General features: G+C 32.0%; 1 protein-coding gene across 4 annotated transcripts in view; it reads left to right on the forward strand.

The window, feature by feature from the left end:
• Positions 1-2,153, forward strand: part of LOC145246804 (guanine nucleotide-binding protein subunit alpha-12-like) — a 173,140-nt gene extending 170,987 nt beyond the window's left edge. For 2 of the 4 annotated variants that reach the window (XR_013863169.1, XR_013863170.1), the window contains 2 exons: positions 258-1,227; positions 1,273-2,153. Coding sequence is in view for 2 of the 4 variants with exons in the window: in XM_080108604.1 (XP_079964730.1) it covers positions 258-827 (570 nt within the window). In the remaining 2 variants the exon portion in view is untranslated. Of the gene's footprint in view, positions 1-257 lie in introns of all 4 variants that reach the window. The other 2 variants (XM_080108604.1, XM_080108605.1) reach the window with 1 other exon arrangement.
• The last annotated feature ends 11,443 nt before the right edge of the window (positions 2,154-13,596 follow it).

The following is a 13,596-nucleotide window of genomic DNA, read 5'->3' on the forward strand; positions in this document are numbered from 1 at the left end:
TTAATTCGTAGAGCAAACAGTGTCACATCAAAGAATTTCAAAAACTATCTGACAACTATACCTGATGAGACATTCAGAATCTTAAAAGATTTTTTGGTTGGAGTCTGGCATAGCACTGGAATGTCCCCATCCCTAGCTAAAACATTAAAGATAGAGAAATTGTAAAAAATTACAGTGTGCTAAAATTCCTTTGAATTGATTCTATTTTAGTACATTTTGAAATCCTTGTCTAAAATGTTTCTCTTTTCTTCTTCCAGAATTATATTCCAACAAAGTTAGATATGCTACATGCAAGAAAGGCGACAAAGGGAATTGTTGAGCACCCAATGAAAATCAACGGAGTTCCATTCTTATTTGTCGATGTCGGTGGGCAGCGTTCTCAGCGGCCGAAATGGTTTAAGTGTTTTGATGATGTCACTTCGATTCTTTTTTTGGCTTCCAGCAGTGAATTTGATCAGATGTTGCAGGAAGACCGAAAGACAAACCGAATCATCGAGTCATGTGATATATTTGAAACGATTGTCAATTACCCGTTGTTCATGAACATTGCATTCATCCTTTTCCTGAATAAAACGGATCTTCTTGAGGAGAAGGTAAAACATGTCAGCATTAAAGACTATTTCCCATCATTCAACAAAGATCCTCACTCCCTGTTACATGTCCAGGAGTTCATTTTGAACATGTTTGATAGCAAGCGTCGCAACCGCAACAGCCTGCTCTACCATCATTTCACAACGGCAATTGACACGGAGAATATACGATTTGTGTTTGAATCGGTGAAATCAAAAATTTTACAGGACAATCTACGCTCCTTAATGCTTCAGTAAAAAACAAATATTCTCCACTTTACTACACACACACACACACATATAAATTGATACACTTTTCTTTTGTTTTTCTTTTTTCCTGATTATATTTTTGACTTTTGTCATAAATGATTCTGAAAGCCATGAATGGAAGTTAAAATATAATCCAAACTGTATTGGATTAAAGTATTTTTCCCCTCTTTTATTCTTATTCTCTTTTTCTTTCTCCTCCAAGTGACTGATCCTTGTTCTCTATTCAGAGCCTCTCTATCTCTACTTTTCTCGGGATATATAGAAATGATATGAGCCAAGAATAAACTAAAACTAGAAGAGACCAAACTAAACACATTCATGCTTCTGTTGATTCAATATTTCGTTTTAGTTATGAAATAAGTATTTATGAATAAGTATTTATTAAACAGTTAAATTAACTATATAAAACAGTTAAATTGACTCTATAAAACAGTTAAATTAACTATAAAACCTTAGAAATGGTGTGGGATGGAAGCGTATCTATGAGGTGGATACATGAAATGAATGTTTTAAGTGGAAAATTGACTCTATAAAACAGTTAAATTAACTATAAAACCTTAGAAATGGTGTGGGATGGAAGCGTATCTATGAGGTGGATGCATGAAATGAATGTTTTAAGTGGAATGGAAGAGTAAACGGTTCGACTGTAACAATTACATCATGCCACTTCCACATCAGTGTATGTTCGTTTGTTTAAAGGAAATATTAGACCAGGAGAATATGCTGGTATAGATAGGAATTCAGTAAAAAACAAATGAGAAATGAACACAGTTTTTATTATTCACTATATTGAACACCCTGCATTCTTTGATTTGAGAAAAGAAAGAAAGAAAAAAACATTTTTTCTCTTCTCAGATTATTCCTGGTGAAGAATGCAGGGCATTTGAAATATTCAATAAAAATAATAAAATTCATTAAAACAATAGTTTTATGCTTCACATACCACTCCTCATTTCCAAAACATTTCTAGAACCATACCAAACTAGTATGTGTGTGTATCCTTTTTCTTTGTTTTTATTTCTACCAAAATTATTAGTCGATTAAATGCTTCTTTTTTCCTTGGTTTTCCATGATCATTAAGATTGAGTTTTATCAACTCTTATAAAATGCTTTAATTTTAATGACTAAAATGAAATTTGTTTTTATGTCAAAAATAGAATCTGGAAAAAACATTTTTTAATAATTGTGGCTTTTTGTGATTTCCACAAAATTTTTTTTGAAAAAAATGAAAAATCTGATTTTCTTTTCTAAGAAAAGAAAATTTTTGTTTTAACTTTTAAACATGTTATTGTTTGTTACTGAAAAAAAATAAAATATACTTTTTAAAAAAAATATAAAAGAAAAAACATTATCTCTTGCATTTAACTTTTCTTTGTGGAACTTGAAAACATCTTCAGAAATGGAACACTTTCCCAAATCCAAACAGGTTAGAGTTATTGTGATCTGAAGTTGTTGTTCAAGGGGTCTTGACTTCCAATTTATAGATTTTTGTTGAGAATTTGTTTTTATCATAAGGAAAATGTTAGTAAATATTTTTTTCTACAACAATTAGTTGATCTATTTTTGTATTTGCAGTAATCATGTAATACAGTCATGTATTTGTAATTATATAAATCCTTAAAACTCTACAACTTGCGCACAAGCATGTTTAAGATACATTCTTTTTAATCCTGAACATATCTTTAAAATGCAATTCTATTTTGCTTACTTTTTACTCTAGTTATCTCCCTTTGTAAAATAAAATTCCTCCCACAAATCATTCTATGACGTCATCAATCAAAAAGACTCCCAAGTGCCTTCTAAATAAATTCTCCCTCAAATCTCAATGTTCCGAAAGATTTGTGTTAATGTGAGAATCCGATCTTTGTAAATGCTTCTCTCATTGTGGTCTCCTCTGTCAGATGAATCCATGACAATACTCTTCATTTTTTGTCATGTATTTCCTTTGAATTGGAATTTATTTTAATTTTATTTAATTTTTGGCCCTTGACAGAAATAATGAAAAATAAAACAAAATTTGGTTGGGTTAACCATTATTTTTTATTTTTTTTTTTTTTTAATAAATCATTTTTCTATTTTACATTTTTTTTTTTTTTTTTTTTTTCATGTGTGCAATTTCCAGAATTTTTAATTAAAAAAATCTTTTTCTTTAGTTATCTTTTTACATCAATTTTTTTATTTTAAATTTTTTCTTGTTTCTTTTTCTTAAATTAAAAAAAAAATTTCCCTTAAAAAAATGTTTTAGTGCATAATTGAAAACAAAACTTTATAAATTTTCATAAATTCAATGTGAAAGCAGATCAAAAATGTTGCAAATTCCAAAATTTCTTTGGCTCATTAAAATTTTATTTTTTTTAAATATGAGATGAGTTTATTTTCTCAAAATATTGTTAAAGTTGCGATGTTATAAAGCATCACCAGTTTAGCGAAATACAATTCTAGTGAAGATGAGCAAACTCTCAACAACCTCCTGCTCATCTGCAAAATTCTGGAGCATCTTTTAATATAAATGAGGTAGGAAAACCTGAACTACTAAATTATCTGAGAAACTTTCATTTTGAACTTTTCATATTTTTACAAAAATGTACATGATATGATGTGTATGACAAAAGTAGTCATCCAACCAAAACTGATGAGGGCATGTTTACTTTTGATGCAAATGAAATTCATATTCAATCACTGCATTTTACTTCCCACTATTAATCAAGTGATTTTCTAATTCACAAGAGAAGGAAAAGAATGAATATCACGTCTTCTGTGTCGACTACAATCATCTGATCAAAGTTTTTGAAATTAATAAGTCCATTTACTTCTGTCACTTTTGATCTGTTTCATAATAATATGTATGTACCTTTGTTTGGGTGTACATTATCACCTTGCACACTATTAAAAAAAATGAGAACATTTGATTGTCAAAAGATGACAGACAAAAAATTGAAAAATATCTGGTGTTGTTGAATATAAAAAAATGTAGGTTTCCCATTTTAAAATAAATTGTTCCAAAATCGAATATAATATGAATAGAATTGTATTGTAAAAAAAAAATTATTGGTACTACCTGACCTTCCAGATAGGATCAAAGTATATTATCTGTGCTCAGTAAGTTCTAAATAATAATAAAAAAACAATAATCAATATATCTGAAAAAAAAAAATAACAAATAGTAAATGGTAATTCAATAATAAAAAAAAATTCAATAATAAATAAAAAATAATTCAATAAAGAATGTTTGTCATAGAATAAGTGATAATGTTAAAATGTATATTTAATAATTGTACAATTTCTTTTTGAAATTTTTGAATTTCCTCTGAATATACTTGGGTTTCTAACTTTTGAGAATTTATAGAATTTCTTTTGAAATTGTGATTGCAAAAAGTATTTGATCTAAAAATGATTTTCATTAATTTTTGAGAAAACATTCTTTACTTATTTTTTTTTTTAATTTATTTATTCCTCCCTCTTTCTCTTTATAAACCTCCCCGTCACGTGACACAAGTTCGAACTTAATGTAAGTGTGACCATTTCTGAACGTTAAAAAGGTCTCTCTCTTCTCTTTCTATCCCTCTCTCTCTCTCTCCTCTCTCTCTCCTCTCTCTCTTCTCTCTCTCTCTCTCTCTCTTCTCTTTCTATCCCTCTCTCTCTCTTCTCTTTCTATCCCTCTCTCTCTCTTCTCTTTCTATCCATCTCTCTCTCTTCTCTTTCTATCCATCTCTCTCTCTTCTCTTTCTATCCATCTCTCTCTCTTCTCTTTCTATCCATCTCTCTCTCTTCTCTTTCTATCCATCTCTCTCTCTCTTCTCTTTCTATCCATCTCTCTCTCTCTTCTCTTTCTATCCATCTCTCTCTCTTCTCTTTCTATCCATCTCTCTCTTCTCTTTCTATCCATCTCTCTCTCTTCTCTTTCTATCCATCTCTCTCTCTTCTCTTTCTATCCATCTCTCTCTCTTCTCTTTCTATCCCCCTCTCTTCTCTTTCTATCCCCCTCTCTTCTCTTTCTATCCCCCTCTCTTCTCTTTCTATCCCTCTCTCTTCTCTTTCTATCCCTCTCTCTTCTCTTTCTATCCCTCTCTCTTCTCTTTCTATCCCTCTCTCTTCTCTTTCTATCCCTCTCTCTTCTCTTTCTATCCCTCTCTCTTCTCTTTCTATCCCTCTCTCTTCTCTTTCTATCCCTCTCTCTTCTCTTTCTATCTCTCTCTCTTCTCTTTATATCCCTCTCTCTCTCTCTTCTCTTTATATCCCTCTCTCTCTCTCTCTTCTCTTTATATCCCTCTCTCTCTCTCTTCTCTTTCTATCCCTCTCTCTCTCTTCTTAGTTTACCAGTTTAGAATCAATCTTAGTTAAAATTTTGAATCCCTGAAAAAATTACTTTCAATCCAGTTCATTTTCTTTTTAAAAAAAATTTTATGTATTTATTTTTTTTTTTAACAAAAAAATTATTTTTCTCATGAATGTTTTTTTTTTTTTTTTTTTTCTAAATTTTCTTTATTTTCTAATCATGATAGCCAAGAAAATTGTCTGCTACTAAACCGGGCCATAAGTATGCGCACAAAACAAAACTTTGTATAAAAACTATTTAAAAACGTTTGAGTCTTTTCATTCTCTTACTCACATTCCATTCTTTTGTCATTTTTTGTATAAACGAAAAAAAAATGTTTTTCTGTGAATCAATTGCGTTATTGTTGTTCATTTTGGTCAATCTTCATTTCTCTCTTTATATAACATGACTAGCTGGCTTTACCATTCCCTGCAAAATGTGTACATATGTTTTGAAATAAACCTGTAAATAATATTTGTCTTATGTTATTTTTCTATGTTTTGTTTTCTGTTTCTGAATTTTTGAGATGAGGATTGATAATTTGTATTATTTGGATGCTTCAGACTACTGTTCTCATCTTGAGCGTTATTCTCAACGTTTCGGTCAATCTGACTTCCACTGTCCTTTGAGTGTATCTTGTCAAACTCAAGAATCTGGACAGAATTTCGAATAAAACCGTTTATTTAATCCATGGAGGTTGCATGCTCTCATTCAGTCAGCCATGACTGAGTAGAAGTCCTAAAGAATTCACAATTGTATTCTGAGTAGTGGGCAGATTTCAAAGTTCGACAAAAAACATCTAATGATGGTTGGAAATTACATTGGCTGAAACGTTGTGAAAATATCACTCATGAGAACAATAGTCCAAATAATCAAAATAAGTGTTTTGTTTTATGAAGGACGAACAGGGAGACCAGAAATTGCCCAGGATTGAATGTGGAACTATATGCTCTCTTTCCTCCACTCCATAACACCATATTACCATTTCTTTTTTTTTACATTTTGTATATTTAATGTTTGACGTGGTGCACAAAAATGTACGCAGATTCAAATGAGACATAAAGTGACATTTGTTAAAAATCATTTTCAGTTTTAGTCTTTAATACACCTGGAAGGATGCTGATTATTTTTCAAGAGTGGCGGTTGTTGTTGGGGTGCTACAGATGATCTGTCAACCAGTCCTCTCTTTCTTCCCCTGTCCTTCGCATGCTTGACCATCTCACTGTTTCAATTCTGTCCATTCTGTGATGTTGTCTTCCTCTCTTTCTTCCTCCTCTGACTGTTCCCTGGAGCACTGTCTTGGCAAGCTTCTTTCCTCTTATTACATGGCCGAACCATTTTAGTTTGCACTTCCTGATTGTGGTGAGAAGATCTTCATAAGGACCTATGGCTTGCCTTATTTTGTTTTTGACTTGCTCATTGGTTGTGTGGTCTTTTGAAGCATTTTAGCCCGTAGAAGCTCATTTGGAAGGATAAGACAATCAAGTTCAGTTATAAATTCAGGTTAAAATAAAGTTAAAATAAAATTTCCTTTTTATCAATGACTAGCATGAACACAAACACCACAATAATTGTTGTACTTTCTTTGATCCGAATGAAATATCCTGCTTAATGTAGTTTCAAGATATACATGATATTAAGGCTTGCCCTTCCTCAGGTTTAACAAAGAAATCTGGTACTGTTATTACTTAAAAAAACACAAAAAAAAAATCATTCTGGAGATGCAAGCTATGAGTCACAAAGTACATTTTCACCAGCAGTTTTGCTCAAGTCATATTTTTTCATTTCTTTCTAAGTCGGCATTTTCAAGTAAATAAAAACCTCTACATAAAATATTCAATAAAAATATACTGTTAAACTTAGTGGCAGCTGTGCAAATAATCTAGAGAAAATAATTAAGTCAATATTAAACCATAATGATTAAACTAATAATACATAGGATAAGAATGAATGCCATTATGTTGAACTAAAAGTATAGTTTACTTGGTAATTGTGTTCCCAGAAGATAATCCTAGTATAGAAAAATATTACATAGATAATAAATGTACTGATTTTAAGGCGAGATATAGAAACCATAAAAAATTATTCAATTACATGAATAAGAATGTGGTCACCTAAACATGTTATCCATTAAATAAAATAATATAGTATGTGTGCTAAGATAGAAAGCTTCAATCCCAAAGATGCACAATCCCATCTGTTTTCTTTGTTTTAATGAAAAATTGATATTGATCCACATAGACCCTTTATGATTAGTGACTGCCAAGTTTATGGAGTGTTTTTGATTTTCGTAACAGAGCTTGTCTTTTGAAATCTACCAAAAATCAGGTAATTATTTAATCAATATAAAATTTTCACCGATTAATAAGTAAAGAATGCACTTAATATGGGTATAACTTTTTTTTCATATTCGTTGTATAAATATATTTTTGGGGACTTCATACCCCCTTCCTTTATTTATCCCTTATTCGACCTCTTAAAGTCCAAGCAACTCATTTTATGGTAAGAGAAACAAAAAGTATAGAAAAACAAACAAAAAAATTTCACAGGGTGCCTTCGATATTGAAGATTGAAATCCGAAATTTTAATGTGTTTAATTTTTTTATCTTTTGCGTTTTGAAGTGTGAGATTCATTGAATATGTTATCAATAATTATGTTTCAGATGAGGATAAAAACATTTTTTTACAAAAAAGCTAAAATATAAATATTTTTAAATCTTTAAAAATAAATTAAAAATTTAATTTTAGAATGTGTAAACTTTCCATGTACCAATACATAAAGAATACTTTAAAGAATCGATACCAGAAAAAAAAAAGAAAAAAAACGGTGTGAAAATTATAAGTATTAATTATATCTGTGTGGTTTTACGTGAGATTTTTTCAAGATACGGTTTGCAAAAAAGTTATCTCCCATTTTGAAAATTAACTATAACTATGAAGACATGGATTTCCGTAGACAATGGTTGTGACATCCAAACAAGTTGCATCCCCCCAAAGGGTTACCAAAAGAAGCCCTTTTTAAGGCCACCAAATTCTAATGAAAGTCTTTCAACTTGATTTATGCAATAAAGAATTGGTGAAAATACAGTATGATCTAGTTTATGGAAAAAGAGTGTGGCTCAGTGGTCATTATTAGAAAATAAGAAAGGAAAATGATTTTAATCATTAAATTAAAACTGATGAAAAGTGATTTTAAAACGGAGGAATATTATGCCAAAAATTTGTTTGATGGAAAAATAGAAAAAAAAAACAGTTTTCTTTACTTTTCACATTGATTGGGAAAAATTCAAAGCTTGATTGATCAATTATTATGGAGGTAAAAAATGACATTTTACCATAAATTGTGTTTGTAATCATAATTTAATTCAATTATTTAAAAAAAAATGTATTTGCCTCTCTAGTAAAAGTCATGAAAATGATTTTTTTTTTTTTTAAATAAATTAAGTTAGACTAATTATCCCCCTTGCGCCCTTTTATTAAAGAAAATGACTAATTATCCCCCCTTGCATTATGCAATTATACAAACAACATTCGAAATATAAACCGTGGCGTCTTTAAATAAAAAGTACGCTAACGGAAATAATTTATTGCACGGGCGTCCCCCTTTTAAAATTCATCATTCAATAAGGTGAAAAGCTATAGCAAACATCACATATGAGTATTTTAACCATAGTTCCTGATTTCAAAAGGCGAAAAACTAAAAGGTAAATTTTTGTACCTATATTTTTATGTATATACCTGTATATGTATGTATGTGTCTATTTTTTCATATATATGCATGTATATATTTGTAATGTTGTACTTAAAGTAAATTTATAATTTAAGTTCAAATTTATATTTTACTCTATTTCTTTTCTATCTATAACCCATATTAATTTTCTTATCAATCGAGCTTATTATATATCTAAATTACAACGAGCACTTTTTCTTTCCTGTATTTTAATTAAACTAGTGATTTCACTGTTACATTGAAATACACTCGGCTCTTTGGACTATTGTTCTAATCTCCTTTAAATTATTAGCTCCCTATAACAGGTCGAGTTTATATAAGTAATTGTAGATATGTTTCATAGGAAGGAATTGCAACTATCAACTAAATGTATCCCCATACCTTCTAAAGACACCTTTATAACCAGCTTAATTACAAGTATAAATATATTTATAAGGAACTTGAGATGGAAAGCCTACCATTTTGATAATCACCAAAATGATGCCACAGACCCAATACATCACCAACCTGGAGAAATGAAAGAAACCAACCTCAGACAAGACAATGAACAGAGAAAAGCAGCCAAACACTACAGACTAAAAACATACAAAAACCCTAAAAGAAACAAAGACACTGAAAAATTTGAAAATGACTTGATCAACCTGATTAAAAATATTAAATTTAAGAAAAATAAAAAATGTATTTTTTATTTCTCCAACCCTTAAAAAAATAAATAAATTTTCAAAATTTATTTCTAAAGGCCACCAAAATAAACTAATAGTAATAGATAAAACTGGGCATTTTTACACAATGAACTATATACAATATAAAAATCTTTTGCTTTTATTTTTTGGTCCAGTTCTTCATGTTTCTTGTTTAGCCTCTCCCTGTCAGTTCCATTTCCAATATTCCGTTTTCTCCACATTGCTTTCTTCCTGTTGATCATTTTGGTTTCTTTTTTATGTTTGTGTATTTGGGTTTCTAGTCTTATTTCCCATCCAGGTAAGATCAATGCAAGAAAATATAACATTCCTACATTCTTGTGTAAATAATAATGAATGTCCCCTATTTATTTTATTTAAGATAAAAAAAAAAAAGCGAGGTTACAACCAGGACAAAAAATTGAAAATGCTTTTATTCATAATTATATGAATAAATTAACGGTGAATTTAGAAAGAGAAATATGTGCAATTATGGAGTGAAGCCGTGAGCATTTTATCGTCTTTGATAAAACTTGGTCGCTAAGTACATTGAAATTTTACAAGGACGTGGTCATAATAATAACTAGTTCTTAAATTTAGTGGTAAATTGCAGCATTTAGTACACAAGAAGTTTGGATGTACCACCAACTCCAATATTGGCAAGAACATCTTAAATCTATCTTCCCGTGGTTTATCTCCTTCTGCACTATTAATACCTGATTATGGTTTAGACTTTTGTATTCCATTACCTGGTGTTAAACGAGAAGAGGTATTTTCCGAATTTGAAATTTTCAATGCCCAAGCAGAAAAACTTTCACCAGTCTCTGAAATTAAAGTAAGGGATTTAAAATTTATAATTTATCCATATAATTATGAATAAAAGCATTTTCAATTTTTTGTCCTGGTTGTAACCTCGCTTTTTTTTCTTTTTTTTTATCTTAAACGACCTGGCTCATAGCTATGCAAGTACACCAATTTCCCATTCAGAGTTTAAATGACATAAAGAGCATTATTCTATTATTAAAACTCAGTGCAAAAATAAATCGTTAGTTATTGCTAGACCAGATAAAGGTTCAGGGGTTGTAATACTAGATTATCATGATTATGTTGAGAAAATGTCTACCATATTGAACGACACGGATAAATTGAGCATAGCTAATGAGATTAGGCCCCCACCATCGATCCGGCCCTAGATTATATGGTTTACCAAAGTCTCATAAAGTAGGTATTTCCTTAAGGCCCATTTTATCTATGGTAGGGTCATCACAGCATGAAGTTGCCAAATGGATCTGAAATATTTTACAACCTGTATTAAAATATTACAGTAAATACTGTTTTAAAGATTCATTTCATTTTGCAGACTTTATTCAAAAGTCTAAGGTTGTTAATAAATTCATGTGTTCTTATGACATTAGTAACCTGTTTACTTGCGTCCCGATTTCAGAGACTATAGATATCTGTACAGATTTTGTATATCGTAGTCACCTCCTCCTATTTCTGAAAATATATTCGTTGAGTTGATGAAGTTTACCACTACATCTATTGAATTCAGCTTCAACGATGGCAAATAGAAGGTGTGTCGATGGGCTCAGTTTTGGGCCCGATAATGGCGAATATTTTCGTGGGTTTCCATGAAGAGCAATTGCTCTCTGGACCCATGAAACCTTTGGTCTATTTTCACTACGTGGACGACACATTTTGCCTTTTCAATAACCAAACAGAAGCAAATAATTTTTTTCTCCTTACTTAATAAGATACAGCCTGCATTACAGAAGGAGAGTCTAATTCGTCCATAGTATAGTAATGTATTGGTAACGAAAACATCATCCAGTTACCTTACATCAATATACCGTAAACCTACATTCACGGGACTGTATACATGCTGGGATTCATTTTGCCCTTGAAAACGTAAGATAAATTTAATTTGGACCCTAACACATTGTCCCCTTATGATCTGCTCAAAATCAAAATTGGATGAGGAATTAAAACTAATTACTGATACCCTCTCCAAAAATGGGTACCCTTTGGATGTGATTAGGTCAGTTATACAAAGGTTAATAAATGTCCAGTATATCTGCGTTTACCTTGGCTTACGTGAGTAAGTGAGAAATTTGCAAAGCAAATCAGCTCAACAGTGCAAAATTGTTATTTTGCTTCAAATGTATGTGCTGTGTTCTCTACGAGAACACTCTCGAAAGGATGTTCTACCCCCCATCATAATAATAATGTAATTTATAATTTTGAATGTAGTTGCAGTGCCAACTATGTGGGTCGAACAACATTAAGATTGGATGGAAGAGTCCAACAATATGTACCTACCAAAATCAGAAATGGGACATACTAACAACAGACGTAATTGCCAATATATACGAGTCTTCCATTACTGACCACCTTATAAAAACCCTGTCTTGTGCAGCGAACTTTAGCACAAATTCTTTTACAATCTTGAGTCGTGCTCATTCATTTCATTTAAAGATCTCAGAGACTGAAATGATAAAAGAAGAATGAATAAGAATGCGTTTTGTAAAGGTTTTATCAGTTTAAAATATATACACGTGTTTGGCAAAATCAATATGGCGGAATCCTTAGTTCCGGCCAAGGGGAATAACTATGATTCATCTCCTGAAGAGTTACAGTAATTTATTATAACATTTTCCCCTTCAACAATAATTAAGTATGGAATTACAGAAGTTAAATTTAGTCTGTTCAGTACTAGGTTAAAAAGTCCTTATATTTACTTGGAAATCGCCGCATTCTGGACGATCTCCGCACTGACTCACAGGGATTTTTGTTCTCAGCATCCACATCGTGGCTAGTATGGATATGTTCAGGATCAGGTAAGGGATTCTTCTCCTCCACGTCGATATTGTTTTCGTCAGGTGGCGGTTCTTTACGGGCTTCAGGGCTTGCAGTATTGTTTTCATCGTGTTCGTCTTCTTGGTTTGAGGAGTTAGGGGCCAGGTCTCGCACATTGACAGTAGTTTCCGCACCAGAGGGTAGTCGTACATGAGCATAGTAGGGATTGATGTCTAATAGGGTAGCAGGGGTTACTGGAGGGTCGAGCTTACTAGACTTAGTATGGTTTCTGACATATACTGGGCCTGGTTTCGCCCAAGTGGGAACAGAAGTTCCAGAGGAAGATCTACGACTATATTTGAATATTCTCTCATGAGGAGTCGTATTGGTGGCAGTGCATAGTAACGACCTGATTGAATGGAGAGCGTTTGGTAGTCTTCCCAATGAGGCAGTTTCATGTTGCTAGATTGTAAGGTCGTTTGGATGGCCTTCCATAAAGTTCCATTGAGCTTCTCAACTTGCCCGTTACCCTCAGGGTGATACCTACTTGTTTTAGAGGTGGCGATACCTTTGCCACGTAAGTAATCTTTGATTTCTCCTGCAAGGAAGTCAGCAGCCCGGTCAGTGTGTATCATATCGGGCATGCCAAAAACAGCAAATAGTTGGTTTAGGCAATGGATCACGGTTTTACTAGTCATATCCTTACAGGGGAAGGCAAAGGGAAAGCGAGTGTATTTATCAATTATGGTGAGTAAGTATTTGTTACCACGTACAGAAGTAAGTAAAGGGCCTTTAAAGTCGATGTTTAGTCACTGGAAAGGTAGTATAGCCTGTATGAGTGTTCCTTTGTTACAACTGGCAAATTTAGGTTTCAAATACTGACAGGAGGGGCACGAGTCTGTTATCTTTTTAATTTGTTCTAAAGAGAAAGGAAGGTTTCTTGTCCGGATGAAGTGGCTGAGTCGCGTGACTCCAGGATGGCATAGTGTAGCATGCAAGTCGCGGAGGTCTTGCAAAGTGTGCGTTAATGCAGAGATGCGAGAAAACGTATCAGCAGCTGTATTTTCCATTCCTGGGCGGTAAGTAATGCTGAATTTGAATTGTGATAGATCGATCCGCCAACGACATATCTTATCATTTTTAATTTTTGATTTTCTCTTATTATCGAACATAAAACTGACGTTCTTTTGATCTGTAATAACTTTGAAATGTCTCCCGAGTAAGAAGTGTCGCCAC

This window comes from Euprymna scolopes, chromosome 24, assembly GCF_053919585.1.
Source record: "Euprymna scolopes isolate OS-2025 chromosome 24, ASM5391958v1, whole genome shotgun sequence".
Taxonomy (NCBI): domain Eukaryota; kingdom Metazoa; phylum Mollusca; class Cephalopoda; order Sepiida; family Sepiolidae; genus Euprymna; species Euprymna scolopes.